We start from the raw sequence: 17,847 nt of genomic DNA, 5'->3' as shown, positions 1-17,847 counted from the left end.
TTATTTAAAGGAAAACTGTAGAGCCAGTTAATCGGTAACTCTGGCCAGGCCCTGGCTCTGGCATGCAGTCCCTCCCTGGCCCCCTCTGGCCCCAGCCCGCCTTCTATGGCCAGTGCTGATGGCCTGCAGGTGCCCCACCCATGAACCATTCCCAACAAGGGCCTCCCTTCCCAGTGGGGACACTCAAGGGACCCGAGACTGGCACCCATGAGGCTATCTTGATGGTGCAACAATAGTCTAAGAAACACTACAGAAAGCCAGGCACGAGTTTCCCCAGTGGCAACATCTTGTATCTGGTCAACTTCACAGCCAGATGTTGATGCTTTTTACGTCAATTCAGGACCTGTCCATCGTCAAAGGGTCCCTCCTGTCCCCTTTGCTGGCCACACTTATCTCCCTTCCACTTCCACCCCCTCCCTAACCCCTGGCAACCTCTAACTCTAGTTGTTTTCTGGTTTATTTATTTATTTATTTATTTTTATTCAGTTACAGTTGTCTGCATTTTCTCCCCATCCCCCCACCCCACCTCAGCCAGTCTCTAACTCTGGCTGTTAGTTCAAGAACAGCATGTAAATGGAATCACACAGTGGTGACCTTTGAGGTTGTGTGGGAATGGGGTTTCCTCCACTTGACACTGCAGCTTGCCCACACCCTCAGCGCCCAATGCCACCCTCAGCACCCACGGCTGCCTTCAGGAAGCAGGCAAGACAGGGGACACCCACTGCACATGGTGGGGATGTGAGAGGTTGGGGGACAAGTGACACCGCCCCTCGAGGGACAGGTGACATGCTGACTTGAGGTGGTTCAGCCTAGGTGATCCCACTGTGGGCTCCCTGGACAGAGAGACTCCCCCCACTGCAGATTCTTCCACCAGGACAGGCCAGGACCCCAGGTTCACAATTCTCACTTCCCCAGGACGTGGTGTCTCTCAAACATGTGGCCAAACATGATCCCAAATATGTGGGCCCTGGAAGTGTGGACACAGTTTTAAAAGATTTTTGGGGGGTGAGAGGGAAAAGAGACAAAGAGGAGAACAACAAAGATGAAAAGGAGGAGGAGGGAGGGAAGAGGAAGGGAAAGGAGGGTAGAGTGGTGCAGCCCAGCCTGAAGCACCTGCCTGGGCCTTTCCCACCATTCTTCTTACTCCCTCTCCCTGGCCGCCAACCCAGCAACCTGGCCAGCGGCTCCCACGTCCTGAGGCTAAGGCCCACCCCCAGCAACACAGGGCCCCTCAGGCAGTGGCCGGGGCCACCCACCATGCCTTGGGCTCCTTGGACACCACATTGTGGCTTCTTCAGAGGAAGTCCTGGAACTCCGGACCACAGCCCTGCAGCATCCCTTCTAGAGGGCTCAGCTGTTCCCTCTGCTCATCCCTCTGCATTTGGACATTTAGGCTGAGAATATGAAATACAGTGATTTATTTAGACAGGTATACTTTCTGCTCATAAAATCTGCATGTCTAAAAATTTGAAAAGATAGTAAGTCTGTAAAATGAGGCACTCCTCAGGTGATAGGAACTGATGGGATTAGCCCCAACCTGTCTCTCCTGTCCTTCACTTCTGGGCGGGGCAGTGCATCCACAGGATACTGATGAGCATTTTCCCAATCAAGGGTCAGAAGACTCTGTGGATAGAAGGAAGTGAGGTCCCACGGAAGCCATTGGCACCTGGGGTGAAGACCAGAATGGTGTGAGGTCTGTGGGCTTCCTGGGCAGGGACAGTGTCGTGGCCTGGGGTGGAGGACATGGACCGGCCTCCTACTCTATCTCCAGAGGTTTCCGTAGATCATGACATTCAGGTGACTGGCCGTATAAGAGGACTCCAAACACTTGGAGGTATTTGGAGGTTCCCAGCTAGGCTTCAGGGCTGAAATCTGTGGTCCCTGTTGGACAGGACGCGCTGGGAGGGGAGGGTATGTTGGGGAGTCTCCAAGTGGACAGACTGAACATGGTGCTGGGACACATCCTCCACTCAGCTCTCCCATTCCTGCCTAGAGAATCCTCAGAAAGTCCAGTTTAACTTAAACTTCCAGATGTTTCCAAGGAAAGTGGAAGTGGCCAGTTCATTGAAATGAACACCCCAAGTGCCAAGTAGCTTTGGCTGAGGTTGGATGTTGCATCCTAGGAAATGGGCCTTTCCGCGATGGGGGAAGAGACAACACCGGCCTTCACTGAGTGGCACGAAGTGGATGGTCTTGCAGGGTCTTCGCGGTCCTGACATTGCTCAGGACCTATGGACTGTCCTCAACCTCAGCGACCAAGGCCGAGTTACCCTACAACCCATCCTTTCCAACACCAGGCTAAAAATTCACACAGTTAATGTTCTCTTAAACGCACACACACACAAAGGGTGTTTCTGCCTTAAATTATGCCAAGTTGAGCTTTATTTAACTGTCATCTATTTGTGGCAGCCAGAGCAATGATTAAATGGGTTAGCACTCATTAAGCTGGAACACCGCCAAGACTCAGGAGCTCTTTGCCGGCTGGCGGACAGGCAGGTCTCACTGGCCTAAGCGCCCGCGGCCTCTTCCAGACGGGGCTCCTCATCGTGGGGTAAAACTACAACATTACTGCAAGAACTCCTAGGTCAAGGGGTCGACAGCAAGGGAAATAGGGGGCAGCAAGACTGTTCCAAGGAGTGTTGCTGTCTCCCACAGGATGAGCACAGCAGGTGCGGCCGCCCTGCTGTCGCTTTTGACTTTCCTTCGGAAGGCAGGGCAGCACGTGAGCATAGGCCCCACCACATCCGTGACACAGGGAACCAAGAGGGCAGCCAGGCCCCACGTGGGGGATGTGTATGCTGCAGAGCAACCTATATGCATACATGTGTGCACATGTGCACACATAGCTGCATGCACATGCCCATATAAATTACACACAAGTACATGCTCACACTTAGACACAAACACACATGTGCATGCACACATGTATGCAGCACATCACACACACACCACACTTATAAACACACATCTTGCATGCCCTTGTGTGCGCATATGCGTATAAGCACACACATGTACATGCACAAGACTGCACGTGCTTGTGCATGCCTATGCACGTACATATAGTCATGTGTGCACACATCCACATCTATGCACGTGCACACCCATGCTAACACATGTGCGTACAAATCACATAGGTGTGTGCATAGATGCACGTGTATACATAGTCGTGCACGCACATATAACTTATATATGTGTACACATACATGCACATGCATATATGCGTGCATGCATATACACACTCTCACCCATGTGCACACTCACATGCTCACACATGCATATGAACATGCACATGTGCAGCCATGGGCACGGTGCTCAGTACTTCAGGTCTCCATTTATAGAGGCTGTGGACTGGGTGCTGATAAGCTGCTGGTTTTCTCCCCTCTGGCAGTAGTTCCTGATGAGCTTGTAGATGGCAAAGCCGGGGATAGTGAGGCAGGGCACACCAGCAACGACGACCACCACAGCATACACCCAGTCCGGGTATGAGACCTTCTGGGATTTGGGAAATTCCTCCTAGGGAGGGAGCAACCACAGGGTGAGCAGACACAAAGACAGCCAGTGGGGTCTCCTTTGGGGGCACAGTGCCCCCTTCTCCCCAAGATTCTCACGTCCTCGCCCTTGTGGAGGAGGAGAGGGAGACCCCAAGCTCCTCCTCCCCTACACACCTCCTCATGGGAAATATGATCCCCTGCCTCCCCCACCTCCTCTGCCCTCCATGCTTCCCTACTTCTGCCCCCATGCCTTCCCCACCTCACCCAGCCACTCAGGTAGTTCCCACCTCCTCCACCCCCATATGCCTCCTAACAGGGAACATGATCCCCACCCCCCACCCAGTGGCCCCTTTATGCTCACATAGGAAGGATCCCAGATGCTGTATGTCAGCTCCTCATTGACCTTGACCACGAAGAAGAACAAGAAGATGATCAGCATAAGCAGTGGGCTGACCACTCTCCATGTGATTTGCCAGAAGATGTTAGGCTTGTGGCCGATCATAAATTCAATGTCTTTGTTGAACCTGGAAGCAGAAGCCAATAGGGAGCCATCAGCTGGTGGACATCAGGGACCTTTAATCCCAGCAAAGCACAGGGTGGGCTGGCCTTTCCACACCGGATACACGGCTGCCACCCTGAAGTGCTGGGTCCGGCCTTGCTCCCGTCACAGTAGTAGCCATCCTTCCAGACAAAGGCTTGCCTCCCCTGGGAAGCCTCTGGGCACAGTGGCAGCCTCTCTGGAGGCCTCTGGAAACCACCCTTCTGAGCAAACCACAGCCTGGTGCTCCAACGTGTGAACATTCCCTGGGAAATTATTTATACAAATAGGAGTCAATGTCTCTGGGGGAATGGAGAAAGGAAGGTTCAGTCTCCCTGGCAGGGCAATGGCCCTGATCTTAGAGGCCCCACTATCTCCTGCCCATCCTGTGCTGCACTCTCTTCTACACAAATGAGTTTATTATTGTAGAAATCAGAACAGAGTGGGCAGGATGTAAACGTGAACTGTCCAGGACCACCAATGATATGTAGGACACTTCTAGAAAAATAGAGATGCCTAAGCCTTGTATCCAACAGGGCCTGGGAACATGGTGACTAGTCTCTTCTGCTTGGGGCCACTCCTGGCTCTCCACCTCCTGCTCACGTGGCCTCCTTGAGGTAGTGTTGCATGGGATCCCCGGCAGCAAGCATCTGGCTTCAAACTGTGTTTGGGCCATTCACAGGTGGATGTGCACTCATTAGGACATTAACACCTGCCTCACATCCAGCAGCAGGCATTTCCAACTAAGCCTTCTTCCCCAGCACATGCTGATGTTATGGCACAGTGAGTGAGTAGGTCCGCCCACGTACGCCTCAGCCACTCCGTGGCAGCCACCCGGGCTGTGTGCATTGCAGCTGAGATAGGCCTCCTGTTCATGTGCCCTTACACACACATGTCTTGGTGATCCAGAATAGGACTTGCACAGTGAGATCCCTCCCTCCCCACCCCCGGCCTGGTGGCTTGTGAATGTCACGTTAGTAGACGCCGACAGTTACTTCTAAAGTTGTGGTGAGACCAGCTCCTGTCAGAGACCTGGTGTCACTTTCTGGATATCCCCATCCATGATAATGGGGTGATACCCTGAGTACTTGACCAAGGGGATGGCTGAAAGGGCCATACTGCCCCCTTCTTTGTCTGAGTCTCTGTCTGGCTGCATAGCCCTCTCTCCCCATTGAGAGGCCCAGAGCATGCCCACCACAGTGGCTTCCCTGGCCATGGACCCCCATTTAACATAGAACACCCAGCTCCCTCCCCCTGGTCCCGCAGGGAGGCCCCCTTACCCACAGCTAATGTCCCTGTCCTGTCACTCCCCCAATCTCAAGTCCCCTGCCTGCTCCCCAGCCCCTGGAGGCTGCTTCTGGGCCCCACAGGACAGAGACCTCCCTTCTCAGTTTTTTGGTCCCTCTGGTCACGTCTCATCTGCCAAGGGCTTCTGGTACCAGTGCTTCACCTCCATGCCATGCAACTGTTTCTCTAGCTAATTACTTCTCTTTTGGTTTTGCTTATGACACTTTAGTTATAAATGTTTTCAAATCACATGGTCAGATCAGAGGCACCTGTATTTTCATTTTTGACTATGTGGTCTCCTACTATTTGTGTTCATCTTTCTATGATAGGTCTGGAAGCATCTGGAAGCAGGAGGGGATGCAGCTTTGACGGCTCTCGATGGACATCCATCTGGGATCCATCTCTTTTCCACCCTCACCCATCCAGGTGCCAGACTGATGCCCACATTATGTGGTCCCTCAGGCCTATGTCCTGTGCACTTGTCTTCTACCTGGGGCTGGACAGGGGACAACTTATCCCAGGGTAGGAGTTTCCTAAGATTGTTGGAGACAGCCACACGCCTCAGCCTCCCTCCTACCTGTCCACGCCGTACACATAGACCACGGAGAACATCTCGCAGAAGGCAATGATGAGCAGGGGGATGGAGCCGGCGTAGCCATCCAACAGGGAGAGCCAGTACTGGCCGGAGTTCAGCGTGAAGATGAATGCGATGAAATATGACCCCAGGCAGATGAGGGCTGGGGACAGAGAACAGCCGCTGCAGACAGATCTCCCCATCTGCCCCTCGGCCATGGTTCCTGAGGCCTGTCCTTGTCGTCTGCCTGCCCAGCCCTGGCCTGTGTACCTGTAAGCACCTCCTTGGGCCACTTTTCAGGGATAACTTTGAGGTCCTGCAGGGGTACAACCACACCTTCCATGTTCCCAAACATGGAGGACAGGCCCAGGCAGAAGAGCATGATGAAGAAGAGCACAGACCACAGCGGGGACAGCGGCATCTTGGTGATGGCCTCCGTGAAGACAATAAACGCCAGCCCCGTGCCCTCCACGCCCTGCACGGGCAAGCAGACGGTTACACACACACGGCACATAGTTCCCAGGTCCCCCAGCCTCAGTCATGTCCCTCTCCTTCCCTGTCAACCCCTCCAGATGCCACACCCACACTGTGAAGGTATTGGGCTCATTGAGCTATCCTGTGAAATAACTAGTCTTTATGTATTCGGCCCAATTATTTTCCAAAGTTGAACTATGTTTTATGAACAAAACAGGGATCATAATGTCCAGCAGCAGTCAGGGCCCTGAGCTGCCCAGACAGACATGTGGCAGCTGTTCGGACTACTGTCTATTCGCAGACGGGGCACCTCCCCCGCCTGCCGATGGTGATTCCTGAGATGCACCCGCATGGCCAGGTTCATAGTCCTGAATGACGGCAACAGGGCCTGCGTGAGTCCCCTACATAGCTGTCCTGGTCGTGTGGCCCATTGGTTCATCAGAGCCAGTTAGAGCAGGCCGCTGGGCAGCATGGGACAGATGGGCTCTCGGGATGTAAGCCCCAGGGCGGGGCAGGAGGGTCAGAGGCAGGCAGGCACGTGAGGATGGAGACAGGCCCGTGGGAACTGGACTCCTGGGAGTTCAGTGTCCCCCAAGGGTGTCTTCCTCTTCCCTGCCTTGAGCCACTCCAATGAGTCTCACCTCTGACAGGAAAGAGTTCATGTCACAGGTCTGGAACTTAAGCTGGGCAAAGGCCACCGGGTCAGTAGCATTGCACCACCGCTGCATTTCCTCAAAATTCTCCTGGGTGACATTGCCTTCCGGCAGGTCAAACCCATTGATGAGCGTCAGGATGTTCCTGGGAAGAGAATGAGGTTGATACCAGCCCAGGGTGGTACAAGCCTGGAGGGCTCCCTGGAGGTGGGCACAGGCCAGGAGCAGCACTCACTTGCTGAAGCAGTCGTCAAAACGTTCTGTGGCACGGAAGCCGATGATGGAGTAGACCACAGTGGCTGCATACACGGATGTGAAGCCATTGATGACAGACACGATCACCGAGTCCATCTCACAGTTGTTGCTGCAGAAGAGAGCAGCGGTCACTGCAGGCTAGGGATGCCGTGCCCACCTACCCGGCCACATCAGCCCAGGCAAGGAGTCTGGACTGAGCCTCAGCTGCTGGGATACAGTGGAAGAGGGGCCACAGCCCACCCACCTGCCTTCCCCAACTGCACCCAGCAAGAGGTGACCAGAAGGCCATGCCCAAGCCCTGCACCTACTGCCAGTGTTCCCTCGATCCTGCTCTTCTTACCACCTCATGATGCCACCTGCACTGCAACTTGGTGGCCCAGAGACCCCTGAAAGCTGTGGGGACCTCTAGAGCAGCCTTCAACCTCCAAAGATGGGATGGGAGAACCTCGTGTGACAATTCCTGCTTGGCCAGCTGCTGCTCTCGGCCCAGGAGGCGAGCACTCAGTAAGCACTCAGCTTCATGCCAACAGGACAGGCCAGGGCCTCACCGCCCACACCCCAAAGGCCCTGTGAAGGTAGCCTGGGCCATGCCCTCTACGCCTACCCTGCCATGCCCCTCCCTTACCCCCTCCTGTGTCCCCTACCCCACCAAACCCCCTCCTGCCCTCCCCTGGTTCTCCGGATCCTGTCTCTACCCAGCTGAGGGTTCCCCATCGTCAGCTCAGTGTGTCCGGAGCACAACTCCCGACCTCCACAACCTGACCCAGCAGCTCTTCCACTGGCCCCAGTGCTGATGCTAACACCATCCTCCCAGATGCTTCCAACAGAAGCCTAGTCCCCTAGCTCTCAGGGAAACACAAATCAAAACACAGTGAGACACCACTTCCCACCCACCAGGATGGCAGAATTAAAAAGTCAGATAATAACAAGGGCCAGCGTGGAGGTGGAGAAATTGGGCCTCACCACCTCCCTGCCCAGCCCCCACCATCTCAGACCATCTCAGACCATCAGCAGCCAGTAGGCATCCCACTCACCCACTCCCTGTCTGAGTCTTTGTTCACATTGCACCTTCTGTGTGCGAGCCCACCCCAACTGAGCACCCCAGCCAGGCCCCACGCCCCTGTAGGGACCCCTCTTCCTGCTCATTGCATTTGTCTCTCTGCCAGACCACAGTGACGGGTCCTAGGAGGTCAGAAACTCATCCACCAGGCGGGGCACACAGTAGGTCCTCCATTGGTGCTTGTGGAGATGAACTGATAACAACCACATTGCTCTGAAGATCCCTAGGGGCCCTTTCTGTGTGAGTGTTGGTCTGGGGTGGGCTGTGGTGGCCAGGCATCTGGGGTCCTGGATGCTGAGGGGCCACCAGAGAGTGAGTGTGGGGGATGGATGGGAGCACACTGGTGTTTGTTCCCCATCCTCAGGACCAAGGCACATGGGGAGGGCGGTCATAAACAGGCCTCACTTGAGGCACCTAGTGTGTGAAAATCTCCCAGATCCTCAGCCTGCCTCCCCAGCACAGAGCCCCATGGATCCCATGATCCGCTGGGGCACCAAGGCAAGGCAAGGCAAGGCCAGCCCAGACCACTGGACACTCACTGGACAGAGTTGTAGCTGGAGAAGGAGATGAGGCCTCCGAAGGCCAATGAGAAGGAGTAGAAGACCTGGGCCCCTGCATCCAGCCAAGTCACCGGGTTGGCCAGCTCTGTGATCTGTAGCCAAACAGAGACCCTCAGCCAGGTGCCCCAAGCATGAGGAGTCACAGGAAACCAAGGGGGTAGTGGTCCAAGGGAGAGCCTGGAGGCTGGCGAGAGCTGAGGCTGCTGGGCAGGTGGTAACTGATGACTTGGAGGTGGCTGCCATCAATCCACACAGAGCCCCGCTCGAGCTCTCAGGCAGCCTCTCACACACAGGTCCAGCCCGCACACATCGAGGGGGCTTGGGACTGGCTGGGGCTGGTCTCAGGTGGGGAGGCCTGTCCCCCAGGGTAGCCTCTGCCACAGGAGCTGGAGGCCTGGGGTGGACAGCAGGAGACTCACGTTGGGCGTGAAGAGGAAGACGATACCGTTGGTGGCTCCCTTCAGTGTCAGGCCCCGAATGAGGAAGATGGTCAGGACTACATAGGGCAGCGTTGAGGTGACGTACACAGCCTGGGGATGGGGCACAAATGGGATGAAGGGGGAGACAGGGCTCACGAAGAGAAAGGAAAGGTCATGCAGGACCCCACCTCTACTCCCCTGGGTGCCCCACTGCCCCCAGCTCCCAGGGCAGGGAAAGGAAACATTTCCTACTCTGTTTGTACCAAGTACTATTCAGCTCCCCCCGGTCAGAAATACTGTGGGTCACTCTTGCTGCAGCTTTTTAAGCACAGGTTTGAGAACTGTCCAGGCCAGCACCACATCCCCTCCCAAAAAGACAGACATGGGGCGGTGACCCTCAGAGCTGGTGAAGAGGCAGCCAGCTCCTGCTTGCCCCTGTGAGTGAGCTCCTGAAGCCCAGCCCGCACCTTGCCGGTGGTCTCGATGCCACGGATGGTGCACACATAGAGAACACTCCAGGCACAGGTCAGGCAGAGCAGGATCCACCACTGTACGGAGCCAGAGTCGCTGATGGAGGTAGAGATGTTGAGCGTCTCCCGGTACCAGTAGTAGTCCACGGCTGAGCTGCGGGCGCACTCCTCCACGTAGCCTGCAGGGGGCATTCACACCGGTCAGCACGGGTCATAGAAAGGGAAGGGAGGAGGGGGATGAGGAACAGGGCAGTGCCACAGGAAACCAGGCTGTGCTCCCAACTGACTGACACCAGGGATGTAGCATGCACAGATAGGCAAGTGCACTCCCACACAGGCATGTGTGCGCACGCATGATCATATGCATATGTGTTTGCATGTGCATGCATGCACACTCACGAGACACATGTGTACACACTGGCATACCTAAATACAAACACGTACACGTGCGCATACATGTGCGCACACAGAACTGTGAGCACACCACACACACACACACACACATGCCCTGGCCACTCCCTGCCTATTGGATCTATGTTCGCGTCCCGACGCGGATGTGTGCAAGCTGTCAAGCTGAGCACACGGCCTGTGCCCCCCATAGGCCCCAGAGGGTTTGTTCCCCACGCTCCCTCTCTGGAGGGGGCCTCAGAAAGACCCAGTGGTAAGCGAGGGGCATGAGACTGCAGAGAGGCAGACCCTGGGGAATGCGGTGGGAAGGAACAGCAGAGGATCAGGCCACCACTCGGTGTGATGTCAGGGAGCAGTGGGTCTCTATAACGCCCAGTGGCATCCTCCCACCTTCCTTTCGTTCCGACCTTGGCTGGTACCACTCCTCTTGAGGTGGAAGCACCTTTCTAAAGGGTTTTCTCTGGCAGAGTGATCTTTTAAAATTCTGTTACGAGAGATGTGCTCTGATTTTTGCCAAACCTGAGCCGCAGTCATTTTGAACTTAGGGAAATCAGAAGGTGACTGCTCATGGATTCTGCAAGCTCAAAGGCCCATGTGGCTCTCGAGCAGCCAGCCGTCCTGGCCCCTGACCCCTAGCCCTGCCCCGCCCGGGCTCACCTGTCCGGTTGTCGTTGAGCGGGCACGAGCTCCAAGGCAGGGGCTCCTGGAAGGAGTTGAAGAAGTACCACATGACCCAGGCGATGATAGTATTGTAGTAGAGGCCCACCATGAAGGACACGAACATGGACGCAATCCCTGGGGAGCAATTGACACTGCTGGGGGCCACCCCTGGGAGGCACCAAGGGGGGAGGCACCCCTGGGAAGGCAGGACACTGTGCGCAGGAGGGGGCAGTGCTGGGGGAGCCCCCTCAAGGACTGAGTGTGAGTAGACTCAGGGTTCCAGAGAACAGGAGGGTGGTCCCTGAGGCACTGCTGTGCTGAGCTCTGCTGTGGGAGGCAATGGGGGACTCAGCTCTCTCTGCATCTACACACTCCCAGGCCCTGGTCATCCAGGGGCTCAGAATAGCCTCTGTTATCCAACTGGTCTCTGTCAGCCAGGAGTGGTCCCACCCTGGACCTTGCCACCAGTTTCTGTGAGATGCCAAGGAAAGGTTTGCAGAGGGCTGGGGGCAGCGAGCCCTCTGGAAACAGAGGCAAAAGGAGAGAAGGAAGGAGTGTGCTTCCTGTCCATACTGGACTCGGGCAGGGGTGCCACCGACAGGGCACCGACACACACCTACACCTTTCAGCGCTGGGTGGATGGAACTCCAGGTGCCCACACTGCCCTTTCGCAGTCGCTGCCCGATGGCAAACTCCAGGTGCAGCAAGGGGACGCCCTCCACAATCAGCAAGATGAGGAACGGGATCATGAATGCTCCTGGTCAGAAAAAGGCAGCAGTGCATCAGGTAGGGCACACCGGACGGCAAAAGGCCCCCTCTGGAGACACGCGCTCTGGGAGAAAGCTCCTGCAGCACTTGCTCACAAATACAGACTTAGGACCCCACCGTCAACAGCCCACCACTCGGGATGGCCATTGGAACTGCTTTATGGGGGACGCCTCATGAGAGCAGCCAACTTGCCGGTTGTCCCCCCAGGACTGTGCTTGTCCTACAGGGTGAGTGCACAGCAGCTCCTGGGGAATTGATGAAGGTGTCCACATGCTGGACAGAACACAGGGAGGCCACAGACCGTGGTGAGGCCCCTCTGGGGCTCAAAATCCAACCAGGTAGGCATGGATGGCACACGGAAACTTCACTCGAAGGTGACAGTCAGCTCGATGTGACAATAAGATGAAAAGCAGACAGCAGTGATGACCCCTAGCTGGGTCTCCCATGGGAAAGGAGTGGGGAGCTGCCCCGGGTCTGGGGTACCGCTGGGACTGCAGGCTCATGGGCAGGGACGACTCACTGGGTCACAGTGCTGGTGAGGATAAAGTTCAAATACAGAAAGAGTCGCCTTTCTAATGTTGTCTCAGGAGCATGGTGTGAAAATCTTTGGGGCAAAACTAGCAGGAAAGAAACAAGTCTGTGGTTCCCAAATGTCTTTTGATCCCATCCCTACCTCAGAACATCACTTTTACCCGCAGGTCCTCCTGCCCCTCTGTCTCCATCGGGGAACTCCTATCCATCCTTGAAAACCCCACTTGGGTAGCCGCTCCTCCAGGAAGCCTCTGCTGCCTGTGCTCCTGACAGCCCTCCCTCCTTCAAGCTTCCCCAGGTGTAACATGGCACCTGACAGGCCTCCTGTCTGTAGGTGCTTGTGCTCAAGTGCCCTTGCACACCTATGGACACACACACAGAGGCAGCGATGCGGTGGGACTGGGTCAGGTGTAAAGGTCTCGAACAAGAAAGATGCACTTGCATGCAGCTTGCTTTCTCTCTGAGAATTTAGGAAATGGGTTGGGGAGGGGTGGGGAAGGCAGGGGAGGTGTGGGCTGGGGAGGGGCAGCTGCTATCTTCAAGGGCAGGGTCTGAGCCTTCCCCACATCTCTCTCTCCTGCAGGCGGTATGTGTGGCCCAGAGCAGAAACTCGAATATTTGCTGGCTCGATGGGTGCAGGGCCGGACCGCTGGAGGAACGCAGCCTCTGGGGCTCCCCCGCCCCACGCACCATCTCTCCTACATGCACGGCCGATAAGAAGGGGTGAGGGGTGAGTTCGGGGTGGCAGCACTGCAGACAGAGTGGGTGGTGCGTCCTCATGGCGGACGGAACGCAGCTGTCTGTGGCCTGCCCAGGGAGTGGGTGAGTCCTGACTCTCGTCGCGTCTCCTGGTCAGCCTCCTGCGCACCCCCACTTCTTAGTCTGCAAAGCTTTGCGGAACAGCTAGCTTTGTGGTGCAGCCCTCGGACCAGAACTCCCTGTCACCGTCCATGTCACAGGCGGGAACCCTGAGGCCCAGCAGGTGCACGGGAGAGTGGGGCGGGGCCAGGACACAGACTCTGCCATCATCTCATCTCAGGGCGGATTTTGAAACTTTTGAAATACCCCTCTTCAAAAAAGGGCCCGTGAGCCCACTTGCCCCAGCGCCCACACAGGGGCCATGGGTCCCCAAGCCCCTCTTGTGGTTCCCTGAAGGCTGAATGAGGAGAGCTCCTCACCTTCGCCTGGAGCCGCCCCTGCTATCCGTAGTCCAGATGCAGGCCAGGCTGACCCCTCCTGAGATATGTGCCCATTTCCTCAGTGTGGTGGCAAGACGGACTCAGGCAGAGGCGACTACATCTTGCTGCTTGCTGGTGGCAGACCCACGAGACCAAGGAAAGGGACCTAACTAAGGTGCGGCAGCTGAGGGGATGCAGGCGGAGGACACAGCCTACCTGGTGCCCCAGTCACCCACCACTTTGGCCACAGACACGCCCCCATCAGAGATCTAGAAGGTAGGCCTCCTCATGACAACATGTTTCCGTGTCACGCAGCACACGGGGGCCTTTGTGTGTGCCCGTGCACCCCACACCGCCACCGCCCCACTAAGCGTGGCAAAGTGCTGCACACACCGATCAACGTCGTGGGGGTAGGGGTCTCCTCTGTAGTTTCCTCTGCTTTTCCGCATTCAACTTTTTTCATAATACAAAGTTAAATGTAAAGTAAATGATGGTTGGTTTTACTTTTCAAATTACCCAAACTCCTGGAAATAACTGAAAGCAAACTAAGTTTTCATAAAACCAGGATTGGTCGCCAGAGTCCTCAGATCTGTCATTGTCTCTCCCAGTTACAACCCCCCCCCCCCCCGCCCCCGTTTGGAGCCACCGGGCTGGGAAATGCCAGCTGGAAGGAGTCACCTGCCACGCCTTGTCATTGTCCTCAGCAATTTTCTCCTGGGGCTGGCCCCTTATCACTGTCCTGAACAATTGTTTCCTGGGCTTGGGGCTTATCACTGTCCTCAGTGAATGTCTCCTGGGCTTGGAGGTCCAGGTACTCAGCTCCAGACCAGAGCTGGGGAGCAGTGAGAGGCCCTCCAGGTGGGCACAACACAGAGGAGGGGCAGGGCGTGGCCTGTGGACAGCAGGTGAGCCACCAGGAGGGTCCCAAGAGGTAGGAGACTGGCAGTTGGACCTCCCCCCTTGCTTCCCTGAGTGGACAGACCAAGGACCCCTGGCTTTGCTGTCTACTTTTCAGGACCCAGGGGTGATGTGGGACATTGTCCCCACACTGACCCTTGGACTCACAGGGAGTGTGTGTTTCTCCCCCAAAATCCCCATTGCCCAGGGGTGAACCCTTCTCAGTCCCAGAAACCCCCACCCCCACCTGGCTTCAGCCCCTTCTCTTTGGAACAAAGTAAATGCTGCAGATGTTGCCAGGACACTCGCCCTAGGGCGGTCCTGGTGGAAGTCCAGGGGTGACCAGGACCTTCCAGAGAGTCAGTGACTCTCCTGCTGGGTGACCTCACGGGCTCCCAGGGGGTTCCCTTCACCCCTCCACTGGCACAGAGGTGGCTGGGACAGGACTGCCTGGAAAGCACAGCTGGACCCGAGGCAAAAAGACAGACCCTCCAGACATTCAGAAGCTTTAGTCTTTGGCCACAGAAGTGGGCGGTGGGTCACAAAGGTGACCTGGAAACAACCCTGTCTGATTTCTTTTCTGTCACAAAGCCCGGTGAGAGCCTGCAGGTTCTTCAGAGTGAGAGCAAACTCACATCACTAGAGAGCCCTTGTGTTTTCAGAGGAGGCTATTCCAATGCCCACAGAACCAGAAGCATCCTCCGAGCATCCAGCCAGCTCTGCAGAGCCTGTCTCTCCAGGGAGTGAGTGCAGCACCTACCTAGACCTCCTCCCAGGTGACAAGCATGGCTCTGTGCCCCTTCCCAAGGTGCAGCTCCTGGCTGCCATCTACCTGCCAGGGCTGGGGGTCCAGGGGAGACAGAAGCCACAGACGCATGGAGCCGGATGGAACAAGCATGACCTCCATCCCTGCAGCCTACAGGCGCCGGGAGAGTAGGTGGAAGGACGAGACCATGGGGACTGACACCCAGCAACCCCAGGGGGATATCTGCAGTTGGGGGAGAGGGAGTGGCCTCAGCCCAAGGGAAGGAGACCCCCTGGGCTACAGGCAAGGTCCCCAAAAGCCTCTGGAGGCAGCAGGACAGGCTGAAGCCAGCGTTACATAGGGGATACAGACCTTCCACCTCTGGCCAAGACCTGCCTGCCTGTTCCTCTGTGGGTCACCCACTGCAGGCCCAGCTCCTTCCTCTGTCCCTCAGGGAATGTGGAGCCTACCTGTGGGTTTAGAACTTAGCCCACTGCCCATACAGTGTTAGAAAAGAGGGCTGGCCGTGCTGCCCCTCAGGCCGGCACCTTCCCTGCTCAGACAAGGGGCTCCACCCACAGGAGCAGCTGGTCCCTGTCTGTCCCCACCCCCAGATTAGATCTGTTCACAGCCCCTTGCCCTCCAAACTTCTCCCCTCTGTGAATGGGGTGCTGGAGTCCTGGGGGACATCACTGTTGTTTGCCCAGGATCCCCACCCTGCCCTCCTGCCCAGCCTACCTCCACCATGGCTCTGGCACAAGTACGGGAAGCGCCACACGTTGCCCAGGCCCACGCAGAAGCCCACGCAGGTGAGCATGTACTGGGCCTTGTTGTCCCACTTGGGCCGAGAGCTGGCCTCCTCCTTCTCCATGACTTCCAGTGCCCCCAGGGAGGGGATTCGGTCCTCCAGGCCCGGGTTGGGCAGCACAAGCCTCACCATGGTGGTCACGGGCAGCTTCCTCTGGGCAGAACAGGACAGGAGCTGGAGGGCAAGTGGACAAAGCCAGAGCCCCAGTACTTTATAGGGAACCTTTGGCACCTCACCCCAAGCACCTAGGCCGAAAGGAAGCGTCAGCAGATCTGAAGGGCGAGTCCACAGGACTGTTAATGCCTTATCTTCAGAGGCCTGAGGCGCTGGCCGACCCTTTGAGGCTCTCAGCTGGCACTGGCCAGCCCCTCCCCCTGTGCAAACACAGAAGTCGCGGGCACAAATGAGCCGCCCCCGCACCCACATGCGCTCAGCCAGCCAGACTCCGAGGGGGCTCTTCTGGCCGCTCCCTCTGCAAGCCTCACAGAGGAAGCCTGGAGTGGCAGGAACTGGACTTGGACCCCCATTCCTGGAGCTCCGGCCTCCCTGAGCCCCAGCCCCACAGCCCTTAGAGCCCCGAGTCCCCTTCCTGGGCTGTAAAACATGTTGTACATCCAACTCCATGGTGGATTTCCTGGGGAAAATTCAGAAATGGTGCTTAGCAGAATGAAGGCCAGGTGCCCTGGGCAGGCGGGGTCTCAGAATCTTTTGACAAGGATGAAGGGGGCTGCCACCAAGGATCCAACTCAGTCAAGGTCCAGAGTCACTTGGGTCCTTTTGCACAGCTCTGGCTGGGGGTCGGGGTGGAGTGCTAAAAAGGCAGATGGCTCTGGGATGGTGCCGCGGGCTTACGGGGCTGCCAGCGGCCTCTGTGGTCTGAGCATTCTGAGATGCAGGGCCAGACTCTGGGTGCAGGGCAAACATGAGAGGGAACAGGACAGAGAGAGAGAGGCGGAGCAGAAGGCAGAGCAGGGAGTTCTCACAGCCTGGTGAGGGTGCGGCATGCCAGGTCACTCCTGCTCCGAGCCCTCCATCTTGCTTCTCCAAGGGGAAAGGCCTAGGGGCCCTCAGTGTTACAGCTGGCCTGCTAGGACCGATAGCCCCCCTTTGGAGGCCCCTCCTTGTGCCCCAGGCTCACACCTGCTCCCCCTACCTGGAGCCGTCTTCCCACAGTGTCCACCAGCCCTCCTCCCAACTTCTAGCCATGCCGGAGACACCACTGATCTCACTTTCCCTTCCAACAGGCTGTGCTGTTAGTTCAGTTGCCTGGCTCATTGCTCCTGGTCTCTCTTTCTCTCGGGGATGAGAGCCACCGGGGAGCTGCGCCTCTTTGTTCACTGTCAACGCCCCTCAGACAGCGTCTGATGGCTGCCTCAGAAATCCCGGTTAATATGGACTCAGTAATGGTTCCTGCAGCTGGAGGCTGGTTGTGCCCTCCCTGGATGACCAGTCCAGGCAGGCAGGGAACAGACCCCTCTGTCCTGAGGAAGAGAAACTGTTCCATGATGTGACCGGGCCAGCCCACCAGCCAGACCTGGGCCAGAACAGAGACTGCTTCCCCAAACCCCCTCAGAGTCTGATAGCAATTGCGGCTTTCCTTCTGCCCTGGGAAACTCCAGATGCTGGTTCCAGAACAGGCTTGGTCCTGACCCGGTCATGCATGCAAGGAATCGCCCCATACCTGGGGTGGGTCACATACCCCTATCCTGTCCACCCTGCCCTGTTCTTTACAATTCTGTGGCACGTGCCAAGAGGCGTAGAGGATGTCCACCTAAGATACGCCTTCTGTGTAAGTTCCCCTTAGTAAACCCTGTTAGTTGCCAAACTGAAGAGGTTAGCAGGACAAATTGTGAAAAGTTACATTTGTCCACGATAAAGACACAGAGTGGATCTGATGGTGAGACTCTTCTCAGAAGGGCACATTCGTATGAGGACATCCACATCCTGCTCTTCCCACGAGCCTGAGGCCATCTCCTCTCACCCGCACCCTCATACCCTGTCTCTTCAGTCATGTCAACAAACGTGACAACATTTTGTTGCAAAAGAAAAACATGCTCAATAAAGAAAAGGG

The 17,847-nt window shown here is 56.6% G+C and overlaps 1 protein-coding gene across 1 annotated transcript; it reads right to left on the bottom strand.

The window, feature by feature from the left end:
- Positions 1-2,359: 2,359 nt before the first annotated feature.
- Positions 2,360-16,023, bottom strand: SLC6A19 (solute carrier family 6 member 19). The gene is made up of 12 exons (XM_024578562.4): positions 15,707-16,023; positions 11,466-11,606; positions 10,847-10,984; positions 9,779-9,960; positions 9,312-9,422; positions 8,872-8,984; positions 7,253-7,381; positions 7,006-7,162; positions 6,161-6,365; positions 5,894-6,053; positions 3,853-4,015; positions 2,360-3,513 (listed from the first exon to the last, which is right to left on the bottom strand). Exons 1-12 carry the CDS (start codon positions 15,906-15,908, stop codon positions 3,313-3,315), a joined length of 1,902 nt encoding a protein of 633 aa, XP_024434330.2. The 5' UTR covers positions 15,909-16,023; the 3' UTR covers positions 2,360-3,312.
- Between the last annotated feature and the right edge of the window lie 1,824 nt (positions 16,024-17,847).

The sequence above is a fragment of the Desmodus rotundus genome, chromosome 1 (assembly GCF_022682495.2).
Source record: "Desmodus rotundus isolate HL8 chromosome 1, HLdesRot8A.1, whole genome shotgun sequence".
NCBI classification, from domain to species: Eukaryota; Metazoa; Chordata; class Mammalia; order Chiroptera; family Phyllostomidae; genus Desmodus; species Desmodus rotundus.
Note: the sequence above shows the minus strand (reverse complement) of the source record. Positions and strands in the feature narration are given on the sequence as shown.

What these genes read in the sequence shown, in the direction of transcription:
- SLC6A19 (XM_024578562.4), bottom strand. Translation starts at nt 15,908, where the DNA reads ATGGTGAGGCTTGTGCTGCCCAACCCGGGCCTGGAGGACCGAATCCCC. An exon ending in GTGCCAGAGCCATGGTGGAG is followed by an intron (nt 11,607 to 15,706) that starts GTAGGCTGGGCA and finishes TTTTCTGACCAG; the next exon opens with GAGCATTCATGATCCCGTTC. An exon ending in GCATCGAGACCACCGGCAAG is followed by an intron (nt 9,423 to 9,778) that starts GTGCGGGCTGGG and finishes CCCCATCCCCAG; the next exon opens with GCTGTGTACGTCACCTCAAC.